The sequence below is a fragment of the Perca flavescens genome, chromosome 9, assembly GCF_004354835.1.
Source record: "Perca flavescens isolate YP-PL-M2 chromosome 9, PFLA_1.0, whole genome shotgun sequence".
Lineage (NCBI taxonomy): Eukaryota > Metazoa > Chordata > Actinopteri > Perciformes > Percidae > Perca > Perca flavescens.
Window position 1 is genome coordinate 29,849,923 of NC_041339.1, and position 15,821 is coordinate 29,865,743.

Consider the following 15,821-nt stretch of genomic DNA (forward strand, 5'->3'; position numbering starts at 1 on the left):
TATATATATATATATATATATATATATATATATATATATATAAAGAAGAAAAAATAAGCAAATCTTCACATTTGCAAATCTTCTTGTAATCAACTAACTAATGGACTAATTATTTCAATCCTATTCTGTACTATACCAACAGTAGTATATCACAGTGTTAACCAAGTACCCATGGGTATAAAAACCACTGGGTCACCAATCACACCCAAGACAATGGGTTATTTTGACCCAGACTAGTGTTACTTAGAAATATTTTAAATGGTAACAATGTCATATTTACATTTCTGTTAAGCCATCCGTCAAACCAAAAGGGTGCATACACATATGCACCTATAAAAACTTAAAGGTGCAGGAACCAGCAGAAGAAGAAGTATTCCAATAATTTACTATTACAGTAAAAGTAGAAATCCTCATTCATAAATATACTTTATACTAAGTGAAATTTTAGAAATAAAAATGTTACTTAAGTGAAAGTACAGAAGCATTAGCAACAAAATGTACTTGAAGTGTCAGAAGTAAAAGTACTCAAAATGGCACCTGTCAGTCAGTGTTTTATGACTTACTTACGCAGTCGAAGTGGAGCTAATTTTAGTAGTATTAAATCTGTGAGAATACATCATATTGTATAAACCGATCATATGTTTTGGATCTAAAATCTGTACAGTAACTATAAACCAGACAGCTGTCAAATAAATGTAGAGTAAAATGTACAATATATCCCTCTGAACTGAAGTGGATGATATAAAGTAGTAGAAAATTGAAATACTAAAGTAAAGTACAACTATCTCAGTACTTGAGAAAATGTAATCAGTTACTTTCAAATACTTGTAAGAACATTGCTGACGTATTAATTAGATGGTGATACATTTAAAATAAGCTAAACTGCCTTATCCAAAATTTTAACTTTTCAGGAAAATAAATAAAGACAACCCTTGATGACAACATTGTGTATTAAATCTGGATTAAAGGATATACCAGACATCAACATTCTATCAACATCCATAAATTTTACAAGAACCGATTCAATCCAAATGTCTCACAGGTGTTCCCAAATTCATCATAGTGCCCATAGGCAAGGCCGCCTCTTTCTAGGTCAGAAAGTGTGGGACAATAATGCACAACGTGATTTCTAACACAGATTGTGTTACGTGTACATGTGTGTTTAAGGGGCCCGGCATGTTGTGAGCTGCTTTATAATCCAGCTGGATTAAGATAAGTAAAATGGAATTGACCACTAACGACCTGCTCTAACAAGATGTTTCAGTAAGTGTTAATTAAGACAGATTATGTAAAACAGAGAGTGTTTGGGTGACAGAACACATGGCTCTTAATAGGACTAAACGGTTGGTACCAGGTGGGGGTTGGAGCTGTAAGGAGATCAACAATGAAACAAAGTCCAACATCATGTTTCTACATCAAGAGATTTGTGTTGAAGCGGAATCATGATTGAGCTGTATGGTGAAGGGTACACATGGTTTACAAGCTGTTTACCAATTCTCTCATGTTTTCAACATCCTTTTTTTCACACAACCTAAGCATCTGCATACAGTAATATGATTTATCCTCCTCACTGTCGGTCACTGTTTCTCATGTCTGTGGTATGTTGAGGGGCAGCAGGGCATTTCCCGGCAGCTAAAAAATTCACTTAAACATAAAGTTCATACACATACACAAGGCAAAACACCCACTTCATCAAGCCTGCACGGAAACATGCAATGCAAAAGATGCATCATACGCAGTGTTTAAGTCATCAGACACACTTGGGGAGTTGGAACAGATTTAGGTAATTTCATGGATGCCTGCATTATAAATCTGTGCACATTTTGATACCAGACCATATCTCATGGAGTGTCAAAAACAGAATAAGAATGAAAAATGGTTTGTCCTCTGGTCTACTTAAGTGTGCTGTGTAGATGTAACAGCAATGTGCCCATTAAACTCTTAAATAGATTTTTGATGGTGGTCTATGTGGTGGAATTTCCGGTAACACCATGTTGTGGTATGATTAGAGTAAAGGGAAAACTTAGAGAACATCAGGTCATTCATAGGTCACAGGTCAGGGGACGAGAATATTCGGCCAGTCTCTAATAACCAAAACCGTTCATGTATAATTATGTTTGTCTGTATAGATTCAGGGAATCTAGGCAGCTGTATGATAAGGGAATGTTTTGTCTCAGGACTATCTCCTTTTGGAGGTCGGAGGGCCAGCCACACTTTAGCATACTTTCCAGATAGAGAGAGATAGGCTGAATTAGGCTTCAGCATCATTGTTTATGGTGCCTGCAATATCTTTGTTTACCTTAAAAGGTACAGTAAAACGCAACGCCTCCAGCATGAGTTTAAATACACCTTCAGGAAGACAGAACTTGAGAGAGTTGGGACGGCACTGCACAATAAAATACATCATGGTTAAACTGTACTGCCTGCCTAATTGTCTCCTCAACTGAGTGTTCATTAAATGCTTCTGTGTAAGTCATAAGTCTCCCAAACCTTCTTCACATACAATATGTGAATGAGTTGTGGTGTTTTTCCTTAAACAGTCTAAAGAGAAAAGGTCAGAGAGTAAGCAAATAAGTATTCACCCTTTGGGGACTGTGAATGTACAGGGAAAACTGTAATACATCGCTCTAGTAGTATATATGTTAGTATACAGTTTTACATTACAGTAGTGCAGCACAAAATTATTAGGAATCATCGTTTGATGACCCTTAATATCCACACATACAAGTCCTTTTTGAGCTATCTTTCTCTGGACCAAAGTGTTGGACAGACCAACTTGTGCAGGTGCTGAATCCGAAAAACTGTTACTGAGTATGTTTTTCTTTACTATGTTGGGATTATGGAGGATTATAAAGCCCAGGAACAAATTAGAGAACTAATCATCACTTGAAAATAAATTACATTTATTTGTCAATGTTAAAAGATTTACAAAATCATGAATAGATTCAGCATCATTTGAAATGCAGACTGTTAAATCTGTAAATATATTTTAGTTTAAAGTGCAAGAAAATGATGCAAAGGGAACTTGAATGAAGATATAACAATGATTGAATTGAATCACATTACATTATCTAAATTCAATTTGTTTTGTAAAAAGTCACCCAGAGAAAAGATTATATCTATAGCCTATCATTTGATCATCATTTCATTGACGAAAGAGGGTTATATGTATATGATATTGTTGTCGTTTCTAGACCGGCAGCAACTAATTAAAAACATTGAAACAGATAATTATCTCAACCAGGGTTGAAGAAGGGCATCTTTGGTATGTCATGTAATGTCACACAAAGATTTGTTTTTCAATTTGGACTTAAGAGGATGTGGAGGGACATATGATGAATAGAGAAACTTACGTGCTATGCTATGATGCGGTGCTATGACTGTGTTATAAACCTAAGTTGTTGTCATAAAACCAATCGTCTCATTAAAGAAACCAAAGGAAAAAGGTTACTGTAAATTACCACCAAATATGTATAGTACTTTTGCTCTACACATAAAGGATTTTGCCTACAGAAAGTTTTGTAATCAGTTTATCAGAATATTACATCTGCAGGGAAGAGGAGAGGAGGTCAGGTATGTTTAATATCCCTGAGCACATCCATCCGCTCTGGGGTCTGATCCCGCCCACAGCACCCTGTATGGACCATCAGCTTGATTGACAGATGGGTTCCACCAATCCCCTACTGTAATGATCTGTCCCCGCCCAAACTGAGACCTCTTGTGACCTGTGTGTTTGAATGAAAAGATAAATGAAAAGAAATGCAGTGAGCCCAAACTCTCCCATCTTTTACTGTTATGCACTATAAACCAAAATATCCTGTCTCATTAGCATAATAAGATCATGAGATGAAGGTGGCAGATAGGTTGTAAGGAAGATACACAGAACTGATTATTTTCTCAAGTGATGAGCAGCACAGAGATGAACAGTTAGACGTTTAGTTTCTTAAATGTGATTTATTTTGTTATTGAATGAATGATTGGAGTGTCATAGTCTATAGTCCACACACAGGCCAATACAAATAGCTTAAGACAGTTAGGAAGAACAGGTTTATTTTACCTTGTATTTTCCTATTTCTAAATGTTGCCCTGAAAAAAAAAATCTATACATCATTGCAGCATTCATTTTGAAAAAATGGCCAAGATGATTGGCAGATAAAAGCTTCTTCACCACAACGGAGATTGCTCTCTGATCCAATCATGAAGTGGCTGCTGGTTCTTCCAGAATTAAACAAAGGCTGATGGCAGTATCACACAAAACATGATCACACTCTTCAGAAAAGCCAGAGAGCAACAGCTAACAAACCCATAATGTTGCCAGGGTAGGGAAGAGGAACAAATAAAAAGATCCTGTTTGCAACAGGAAGCAACAGGGTTTATGGGAAGCATGGTCTAATACCACCAATTTAAGACTACCAGTTGTTTCAGCCATGGTCTTGTTTATGGCCTTTACTATACACCAATATAACAATTAATGTAACATATTAACGTTTAAGTAGGCTACATGTAACACCTATTTATCATAAAATACTTCATCAATGAGACAAATAAAAAACTGAGAATGGGAGAATGGTCTACTTTCTGGAACGGTTGCATACTTATCATGTATAAAATACCATGCAGCCACTCAATGCCAACAGTAGTTGTGTAAATAAAAAAGTTACCTGTGATTGGCCAGCTGACTTTGTGGCCCCGTCTTTTCAGCTCCTCGGCTACCTCCTGGCGGACCCCCTCCTCCAGATTAACCGACCACTCATCAGCTGGACATACAGAATGTTTTATCAGAATATCACTTTCATAAGCATAGGACACAGACAGTCTACTTTCACAAAATTGTATATAAATTAAAATACAGTTTATGATTGTGTGTGTGTGTGTGTTTTGGAGAAGGGGCGGGGCATACTTGTGCGGTCATACTGTACATAGACTCTTGGTGCATCCAGAGCTTGTTGAGGATTCATCCCAAACTCCAACATGTTTAACAACACCTAAACACAAGAGCAACATCAGTTACTCATTAACACATTCAACTTACAAGTCTGAATCATAATTAAAGCAAGGCATATTCAAGTCATGTTGACGATGTAATGAAGTCCCCCTAACCTGGTACACACAAACATTTTTGTTTTTCTAGTTACGATTTCTCCAATGCCTGATCTGGTCTGACTATAAAATAACCAATAACAACTTATTTACAAACGGACAAATCAAAAGTTAATGTTCAAAAACAAGATGGATAGAAAAATGAATTAAAAACAGTGATAGCGACATTTTTATGCTTTATCTTAAAGTGCTCATATTGTGCTCATTTTCAGGTTCATAATTGTATTTAGAGGTTATATCAGAATAGGGTTACATGGTTTAATTAAAAAAAAAGAAACACCATATTTTTGTTGAACTGCACATTGCTGCAGCTCCTCTTTTCACCCTGTGTGTTGAGCTCTATGTTTTAGCTACAGAGTGAGGCATCCCACTTCTGTTCCGTCTTTGTTGCGAGTCGCACATGCACAGTGCCTAGGTTAGCACTGCTAGCCAGTCAGAAGCAGAGCAGGAGGGAGTGCCATGCTAGCAGCTACGTGAGCATAATCAATAGAGCTGTTAGGAGCAGTTTGTGAACAGTGTTTATTGTTGGAGATGGTAAGTCCCTTTGGGGTGGACTTCGGGCTTTTTCACTTTGTAAACCTATAACATGCACAAAAAAGATATAAGGGAAAGGGAAAAGGCCAAAAAGCATACTATGAACACTTTAAAGCAAATTTTCTGCACTTTATGCTCCAACTCAGTCTATTTTTGATCATACCTGGACGTGTCCTTGAGGTTGCATAAAAGCCCCCATCACCCCCAGCGCAGCGAGGAGTCGTGGTTTTTGTGATGTGGTTGCGGAGTCAGTGAGAAGTGCAGGTATTATGGTGTGATATGGCCGCTTCCCCCCAGCAACACAGTTAACATGGTTACGATGCAGAGAAAAGTTGGCACCACGATTCTGTGACCGGGAAAAAGGGATTTCATGAAAACACCTATCCATCGCTACCTCACATGCACACAAACTCATATCCTTTTTCTGACCCCTCAGACCTGGAGTGAGAATCCACAATCCTTAGGGACCAGCCCAGTTCCAAAGCCAGCAAATATGCTGTTGATGAAAGAACAGGCATTGCCCTGACTGTCAATCACACAGAAATAGACTGTGTCACATCCTGTTGTCAAGCCAGGCTGCACTCCTTCCATGGTCCTAAAGTTAAAAACACACGTCAATTAAAAACACAAATAAAGCCATTATAGTTGTTATGGTTTTCATCTGCTGGCTCCAGCTACATATTTTGGCATACACACATTAGGGGGGTATCAATCTTGCCATCCAGTTCTCAGCAAAAAAAAGCAAATAAGTGTATTTCCCAAACCATTGATATATACTGTACCTTTTAAGTGTTTTTCTTTGCTAAGCATGTTTGTGCAGCAAAAACTAACTTTTTAAAATTCCTAATGTTAAAATGCACTGAAAGATACATAATGAGGCAAACGTGGCAACTACTGAATGCTGATTTATTTTCTAAAGGAACACAAATATGATATTTTTATCAAATATATTTAATTGGAAAATAAAGGTCCTAAGTAGTATTACAAGGCCCAGACTGCCTCACACATTTAGAAGCACTGGCTAGGTCATCTTTATAATTGTGTGCTTTCTCACTAAAGCTGACTGTTGGTCCTAATGTTGCGACCAGAACAAAAAAGCTCTTCAGCCTCTAGCGTCATATACCACTAATAAGCCATATGCCAGCCTTGTTTCAAAAAGATGGTAATGTGTTGGCTGGGAAATTTGATTGCCAGCTGCATGTAAACACAGGTTTTACAGTAACCAGGTTATTGAAGTGCATATATTGTAAATATGATCTGTAATTTCCTGCTTTCGCTTGATTTCTCTCAGGTTTATTGTGTGCATGTAGACATAATGACTGTGAAGACAACACTTTTCTTACCGTTTGCATTAATGAGAGACATTAGGTTTTGATTCACATTAAATTTAAGGTTGGTTGAATCAGTCGGGTTGAGGTGAAACTAAAAACGAATGGGAGGTGTAGGATTTGTGTATATACTGTATTTGTGCATGTTGCCTGATGCAGTAACACCCTCAGTAATTTAAAGTTAGTAGAAAATATGAAACAGAAGGATTTAGTACAAAAGAGTGTGTGTGTGTGTGTGTGTGTGTGTGTGTGTGTGTGTGTGTGTGTGTGTGTGTGTGTGTGTGTGTGTGTGTGTGTGTGTGTGTGTGTGTGTGTGTGTGTGTGCGCGCGTGTGCGTGTGCGTGTTGAGATACAGTATTATTATGTTGTTTTATACTTCAGTCTGTTTGTCTATTTGTCTTAGAACTGATTAAGGCCTACAGTTCAAAGTTCACCGTTCTGACCCGTAAATACATACTGTTGCCAAAACATACACACACTGCCACACAGCAGATGGAGCAGTGGAGGAGGGACGGAGGCATGAAGGGGTGTTAAGGTCGGGGAGGAACAGTCTTATCTAAAGTCAACAGAGCATAACTGGTACACAGTGGTACTAACAGACACAGACACACACACACACACACACACACACACACACACACACACACACACACACACACACACACACACCTGTTCATGCTGATGTGCTGCGCTCGCTGGTGACTGTAGCTCTTGTCCAGTAAGGTTTCCAGAGGGATGGTAACATGGTCTGGATCGCCCAGGTAACACAGAGCGTCTATTTGTGCCAAGCGCACGGCCTCCACCAGTACATGGATGTAGTCCGAGCTGTTGTGGCCAGCAGCTACACACAACAGATTAGTGCAAATCAAATTCTATGATCCACAAACATTTCATTTTTTTTTGTGTGACTTTTGGTTTTGTCCTCTCGAAAAAGGACGACAGTAACTTTAGACAAATACATAGTGAACATAATCAAGTGTAATTTCCAAAATCAACATGTCATCCCCATTATTTCTTCTTTTTTTTTTTACTTGCTGTCACTAAAGATATGTGACATTGTGGGACTTATCCCATCAACAGATCAAGTGGCAAGCTACAAGAAGCATACAACCATCCACCATCTATACCTTATCCAAGAAAGAGTCACAGAGGCTGGAGCTTTTCTCAGCTGTCATTGAGTAAGAGGCCGGGTACACCATGGAAGCTCTAATTGCTGTGTTGTATTGGTTATGACTGCACTTCCCAGCGATCAGTAAAGTGAAAACTGATTCTCGTGTAGAGGAGAAGCTGCATCTAAACAGCTTTATATAATCCACAGACTGTGAACAGTTTTCACTGAAACCACTTTCTATAAAAGAAATAGTCCCTATGAAAACTAAAGTAAATTGTATGGGTTATGCAGAGGAACTGCTGCATTTTTTCAAGTGTCAACATAATTCCATTAACCTCCGTTGTAATGTTATGGGAGCTGAGATTTAAGAGGAGAATATCGAATTCCAGGCAAATAAAACCAAGACTAATATGAGTAATTATGTTAGTATGCTATTGTTTTATTTTTTCATGAAGTGAATTTTGACTCATCCACATCACCAGACCAATATCTACATTTGATTGTATTATAAGGCCAGTAACTACCTCTGAGAGGGAAGTTCCCCAGGATGTTGAGCAGTAGCAGGGCAACCAATCCCTGGCTGTTTGGAGGAGGCTCCCATAGACGCACACCCTGAACACACAATGGAGTCATTCCTTCTGCTGACCATGTAATCAAAATACAGACAAGAATAGGCGCTGACCTCACCTTGTATTCTGTGCTTATGGGGGTGACGACCTCACTTTCATGGCTGCTGAGGTCATCCAGAGTCATGACTCCTCCATTTTGGTTAATGATATCGACGATGGCTTCGGCCACTCTGCCCTGGTAAAAAGCTGGTTTCCCGCGCTCACCCAGTTTCTGTGAATACATCAATCAATCAACTTTTCAATCAGTCATCATATATGAGGGCTTATTTCTTTTTTCAAATCACTGTACAAAACACAAAAACATACAAAATATGTTTTGCATGATGTAATGCCACACATGAGTGTAGAGTTTGAAAATATGCAGGTGAAATGTCCACTATTGTGTGTATCTACAAGTCCAATCAATGTTAGCCCACGAACAGGATGGTGTGTGTGAATGTGTGATCTTTTTTGTTCCACAAGAACGTACTATATCCGTCATCATTGAGGAATGACCGCCATGATGCCATGGAAACCATCCATCAATGAGGCTGAGGTCACTGCTATTGTTTCTACTGTCTCAGGGGTGTGTGTGTGTGTGTTTTTATTTTTTTTTTATTTATCCTTTATTTTACCATGTGACGTCCCATTGAGATAGTCAAATCTCTTTTACAAGGGAGCCCTGGAGCAACAGTACACAAGTTACACAGAATCACAAAAACAGACACAGCAAACAAAAAACTGATTTACAGTACATATTAAACAATTTAAAATAACATAAAAAGGCTTATTGAAAACATGTGCATTGTTCAAATTTCGTTTGTTTAAGTAATTGTTTAAAATGTTTAACTGGGATGAGAACAGAAAGCTTCAAAACATTTTGGAGTAAATTCCAACACCAAGGAGCAGCATAACTAAAAGCAGTCTTGCCAAATTCTGTTGTTACACGTGGGATATTCAGAGCCAAAATGTTAGCGGAGCGTAGATTGTAAAGGTGATGATTCCTGGTCAACAGACTAGTAAGATAACTGGGTAAAGTACCATTAATTGCTTTAAAAATAAAAAAAGTGCCAGTGGAACCATCTACGCAGACCTAAAGAGCTAAAACCAGTTTCCTCATAAAGACGACAGTGATGAGTGCGTGACTTGGCATTAGTAATGAAACGTAAGGCACCATGGTAGACTGTGTCAAGTGTGTGCAGCGTGGTAGAGGCAGCATGCATGTAAATAACATCCCCATAGTCTAAGACTGGTAGGAAAGTGACACTGATCAATTTCTTCCTAGCTTGGGTAGTAAAACAGGATTTATTCCTAAAATAAAAACCAAGCTTCACTTTCAGTTTTCTCACTAATTTTTCAATATGAATCTTGAAGGTTAGCTTTTCATCAATCCACAAACCAAGATATTTATAAGATGAAACATTTTCAACGCACTTCCCATCTAGTGTGGAAATGGCTAGAAGGGTTGATGCGGGTACAGTCCAAGACTTTGTGAACTGCATCACTTTAGTTTTACCAGCGTTTAATACCAGTCTAAGTTCAATGAAGATGGTCTGTAATAAATGAAAAGACTGCTGTAGTGATTGATAAGCTTGAGCTAGAGTAGGTGCGGAACAATATAGTACTGTGTCGTCTGCATAGAGGTGTATTTTGCCTATATCTGCTACAGAGGCAATGGTGTTAATGTAAATAGTAAATAGAATCGGAAGTAAATAGAATCGGACCAAGGATAGACCCTTGAGGGACACCTCGCCGGACCCCCAGCGGGACAGAACTATGCCCATCGACAACTACAGTCTGTGTTCTGTTATCTGTTTTTTTTTTTTTTTTTTAATTGATGCTGTATTGTGTGAATGATCTATTATTATTGTGTTTTTACGTATTTGATCATGTGTTTTTATGTACTTTGATCATGTTGCTTTGCATGACTAGACTATGCACGGTATCCAAGACAAATTTCCCAGTGATGGGACTAATAAAGTATAAAGTAAAGTAAGATAGTTTCTGAACCAGTCTACTGCCTTAGTGCCCAAGCCAATGCCCCGGAGCCTCTTGAGGAGGATACAATGATCGACTGTGTCAAAGGCCTTTGATAAGTCAATAAACAGGGCAGCACAGCTCATCTTATGGTCAAGATCACAGATGATGTCATTAAGCACCTCGGTAGCTGCAGTAATGGTACTATGCTTGGCCCTAAAGCCTGACTGTTCCGGGCAAAGTATGTAATGATTTTGCAGGAAGCCCTTAAGTTGGGTATTTACTAAAGACTCTAGGACCTTTGCAAGCACAGACAGTTTAGAGATTGGGCGATAATTATCGAGAATGGAGGGGTCCCCCCCTTTCAGCAGGGGCAACACATGGGCAGATTTCCAAACATCTGGTAAGTCATTTGAAGACAAAGACAGGTTAAAAATGTATGTAATAGGTTCCACTATGATATGTGCTGATAATTTTAGTAAACCAGGATCTAGGCCATCAGGACCGGCTGATTTCCTAGTATCAATTTCTTTAAGAGCCTTAAGCACTGCAGATGAGGGAATGAATTCAAAATCAAATCCCTCACTGACCAGAGAAGCAGGTGAATTGTATTGGAGGGGTGAGGAGACATGGCCATGTGAGACCTTTTCCGGATAGGTTTGTTTAAAAATGTCACCTGCCTTAACAAAATGGTCATTGAAAGCATTAACAATATCATTCTTGTTTAAGATCTGTTGGTTGTCTTTAACTATATGCTTAGGGAGAGCCGAATCACTGGGGGGTAGTTTCAGAGATTTTATTGTCTTCCAAAATTTAGATAAATTATTTAGATTTAAGGACATTGATTTAAGGTAATAATCAGATTTGCATTTTCTTACAAAGTAAGTGCACTTGTTCCTAAGATACCTAAACTTCGTCCAGTCAGATTGGAAGTTTGTCTTCCTTGCTAAAGCCCAGGCTGCATTTCTCTCATGGATCAGAGAAGACAGTTCATTAGAGAACCAGGGGTTATCACATCCTTTAATTCTATAGCACGTGAGAGGGGCATGTTTATCAGTAATCGAGAGAAAAAGTGAGTGAAAGTAGTTCCATGCCACATTAATATGTGGTATAAGGCTGATTCTAGAGAAATCGCAGCCATTTAATTCATGTAAAAAGGCTTGTTCTACAAATCTGTTAAAATTTCTTTTAATGAGGATGCAAGGCTTAGATTTAGGGAGCTTGGTGTCCCTAACACATGCTATGGTGCAACGGTCACTAATGTCGTTAGAGAACACCCCTATCTCTTTATATTTTTGTGGAGTGTTTGTGAGTATTAGATCTATTAGGGTTGACTTATCTGGAAATTTTATATTAGGACGGGTAGGGAAGGAAACAAGCTGAGTAAGATTTTGTTCATTACAAATATTTTTCAGGCAGTCAGAATTAGCTGAGAGCCAGTCAAAATTCAGATCTCCCATAAGCACAATTTCCAGATCCCGTAATTCGACTAATACATCAGCTAAAGAACTTAAGGCCTCCTTAGCAGCAGAAGGAGGCTTATAGCAAGCAATGACAGTAAGGAGTGATGTGGAAGAAAAAGAAATATCAATAGACAGAAACTCAAATATTTTAGGACGGGAAATACATTTACTTACTCTGCAATTAAACTTGTTTTTAATGTAAATGGCAACACCACCGCCCTTACTTTGACGATCACTACGAAACAGATTATAACCAGTAATATGAATAGAGGAATCAGAAACCGATTTCTTCAGCCAAGTCTCAGATAAAACCAAAACATCGGGGTCTGAGGTAGACACCCAAACCCTGACAAGGTCCATGTCAAGACTTCTAACATTCATATGGAGGAAGCCAAGACCATTTTGTTCTTTAAAATCAGATGGGGTAGGTAAATTAATACATGGGGTTGTGTGTGTGTGTGTGTGTGTGTGTGTGTGTGTAAGGGGGTTATCATGGGCGTACTCGGCAGTGTTTCTGCGTTACTGAATTACTAAAGAGTGTGTGTTTGATCTAGTAATACAGAAGAGAATCAGTGCATGCTTTAATGGTGACACACACACACACACACACACACACACACACACACACACACACACACACACACAAATGGGGGCTGCCATCATTCTAGTAAAGTCTCACTGACAGGAAACTACAGAATGAGCTTGGTTTTATAAATTATACATTGTCCACACACAATCATGGTCACACATTCACATGAGGGTTTTTGTGCCAATGCATCCAGTCACAGTGGTTGTTGAGATATTTCAGTCTGCATCAAGTGGGGGACCAACCGTCCATGACATGTTGTCAACATTTTGTCGACATTGAAAAAGCTGTAATTAAGATCAGGAAAGTCCATTAAAATACGAAGAACTTGTTGATGGCCAGGTAAACAGTCGGACTGACCTCAGTTTGACTTGTGATGCACTCCCTAATCCACACATTTCTTCTTTTCCCATCCACCCCTCCTCCTCTCTTTTGATCAATCTCCATACCTGCCTTTCCTTGTCCTGCTTTTACTCCCTCCCCTCCACCCTTCCCTCGCTATTTGAATCATTGGAATCCTACTACACCCACCCCTGTATTCCTCCCTCCCTCACTCCCTCCCTCTTCCTTGTTGTCCTCTCATATTCAGTACATCACGCTAATGGGTTCAGGGTTAATTACCCACAATACCTCAGGGTTGATGCAATGTCTTCCCATGTAGAAGACTGAGTCAATATTTAAAAAAGAAAACAACCTCTGAGAGGACGAGGAACCAGCACAGCGGTTTCCGCCTGCGGGTTCCACATTGTTCTGTTTCCTTCTGTTTTAAATAACTCGATTTTAGAAAAATGTCCCAGTGCTCCTCACGCGACGCCTGTGTTTCGGTGTGTGTGTGGGTGTTTTAGTTTCAAGGATTTACCTTCAGAGTCTTGGCCAGGGAAGGGTTTCTGAATACTTGTCCACATTTTGGCGCTTGACCATCAATCAGCAGGTCTCTATTTAGTTCCTTCCCAGCATCTCTCAGAGCAGCCACCAATTTTTCCCAGTGGTGAGCTGTTACCTCGGCAACAGGAAACCCCACCCCTGCGAGCTCTGCCGCCGCGCTCAGCACCTCCTGCAAGGACAGCTAAGGAAACAGGAAGAGGAAACACACGGTTATTACTTCACAGGAAAACTCGCTGAGCAGGACATGTGTGAGTCATTTTTTTTTAGATGAATATGTGGAGACTATATCATTGGTTTGTAATTTCCTCTTTAGTTAATAATGTAGTACATTTTCCAAGACACATTCTGACAACACAAAACTAACAGTAGTGAAGGTGTTGCATGCATCTCATTCCTTTATTTACATGTTATGTAGGCTCAGTTGTTGTGATAGTAGTGTAGTGAAAGTATTTTAAAATGAATGATTAAAGATTACATTGATTTGTGAAACATAGTACCTCTAATCCAACACCTTACGTTGTAATGGACCTGTAGAAACCCTACCAAAGATGACTAAATTACTCCTGTTTTCACCCCCCCCCCAAAAAAGTTATTATTATCCACAGACCCCGGTGATAGGTTGTCAACTCCTTGCTTATATCTCATTGATTTAACTTCAACACCACTGTTTAAAACACACACACAGTTAGGGCTGGGCAATAGGGAGAAAATCAGATATCACGATTTTCTTGTCCAAATATACCTTGATATCGATATTGCGGCGATATTCTAGGGTTGACAATTGGTGCTCTAACAAAATATTTTCACACTTAGATTTTAGATAAATAATCATCAGTAATATGGACATAATGTCTAAGTGGGGAAAACGCAAATAATAGAACAGCTAAAACAGTCTGGTAAGTTCAGAAAAGTACATCACTGTACTGTAATGCAGCCTTTAGAAACCAGTAATATTATTTTTTTTAAATATGCCTATTTGTGGAAAGAAATATGTAATATTTGAGTTACAGAAAAGCTTCCTAATTGTCCTTGAAATAGTGGTCAAAAAACCCCCCACTCCCAACACTAAAATGGTTTGGCACACACACACACACACACACACACACACACACACACACACACACACACACACACACACACACAAAGTCAAACCTTGTGACTACCAAACAGCTGTACGGTGTCGCACCAGCATGCAGGGGCCCCTGGTACTGTGACATTCAAGGCATCGGAAGGTGAAGGGGGGTTCTCCGCAGTGTAACCAAGTCCTTCCAGGAAGTCCAGGGTCTGAGCTCTGGGCGAACGACCACTGAGGACACAGAGAGAGGCACAGTTATTAATCATTCTATTGTATGAAGACAACAGCAGTCAGTAGCGAAAGAAGGATCTCCACCTTCCGTTAATCCCTCGGATCCCTCCAGTTTTTCCGTTGTAGAACAAGCAGAAGGCGTCTCCGCCCGGACCGGTGCTGAACGGCTCGGTTACCGCGAGCGCTGCTGCAATGGCAACCGCAGCATCTGCTGCATTACCCCCACGCTTCAGGACGTCTGGACACAAACACACACATCCATATGGGATTGACTGATTGATGTAACCCTTGAGTAGGCCCTATGTTATAGGTGAATTTGCTACATATTTGGTCATCCACAGCATATTAGGCCTACTAACTAAACATAATTCTCACTATCCCCTATAGTTATATTTGCACTTAGTTATATTTTTAAGGTTTTCGAGGTAACGTTATTCAACTCTGAGACGCTCCACTCAAGTGTCCCAATGTCTGCCTACGTTTTAGATCTCCGTGGCCACTTTTTTGCCCACTCACCGACTCCTATACTGGAAGCTAGCCGCTGACTGGACGCCACGCAGCCGTGTAAACACACCACAGGTGACCGACGAGATGAGAAAGGCAAGTCGGTCTCCATTACGCTTTTAGCGACTGTAGTTGGCAACAACAACAAGGCAAAATAGGCTCGTTCGACATGAACTGAATAAAAATCCGCTGTCAAGTCGGACAGTTTTCCAGCCGATTCCAGCAGCCTTCAGGCTGATCAGGAAGTGACAGAAACATTATGCTCCGATTCCGATTTAATAAAATGTTACCAGACCCATAAATCTGCTGCACAATCTCCAGTTGTTTTTATGTCAAAATGCTCTACATGCGATCTGTTGCTGATTTTAATTAACAACACACTGTAGATGATACGTAATCTGAACATATTTAGTCTCTCT

General features: G+C 39.5%; 1 protein-coding gene across 1 annotated transcript; it reads right to left on the reverse strand.

The window, feature by feature from the left end:
- Positions 1–3,005: 3,005 nt before the first annotated feature.
- LOC114562215 (glutathione hydrolase-like YwrD proenzyme) lies at positions 3,006–15,792 on the reverse strand. The gene is made up of 12 exons (XM_028588555.1): positions 15,415–15,792; positions 14,983–15,136; positions 14,745–14,898; positions 13,567–13,773; positions 8,761–8,913; positions 8,598–8,685; positions 7,632–7,803; positions 6,073–6,229; positions 5,798–5,980; positions 4,901–4,985; positions 4,662–4,757; positions 3,006–3,725 (listed from the first exon to the last, which is right to left on the reverse strand). The coding sequence occupies exons 1-12, from the start codon at positions 15,512–15,514 to the stop codon at positions 3,580–3,582; spliced, it is 1,695 nt and encodes a 564-aa protein (XP_028444356.1). The 5' UTR covers positions 15,515–15,792; the 3' UTR covers positions 3,006–3,579.
- Positions 15,793–15,821: the final 29 nt, after the last annotated feature.

Bases quoted from the DNA above. Each gene is read 5' to 3' on its own strand.
- LOC114562215 (XM_028588555.1), bottom strand. From the start codon at position 15,514: ATGGAGACCGACTTGCCTTTCTCATCTCGTCGGTCACCTGTGGTGTGT. The intron at 15,137-15,414 runs GTGAGTGGGCAA...GTTTGTGTCCAG, and splicing joins AGCTTCCAGTATAGGAGTCG to ACGTCCTGAAGCGTGGGGGT. The intron at 3,726-4,661 runs GTAACTTTTTTA...TCAAACACACAG, and splicing joins AGTCAGCTGGCCAATCACAG to GTCACAAGAGGTCTCAGTTT.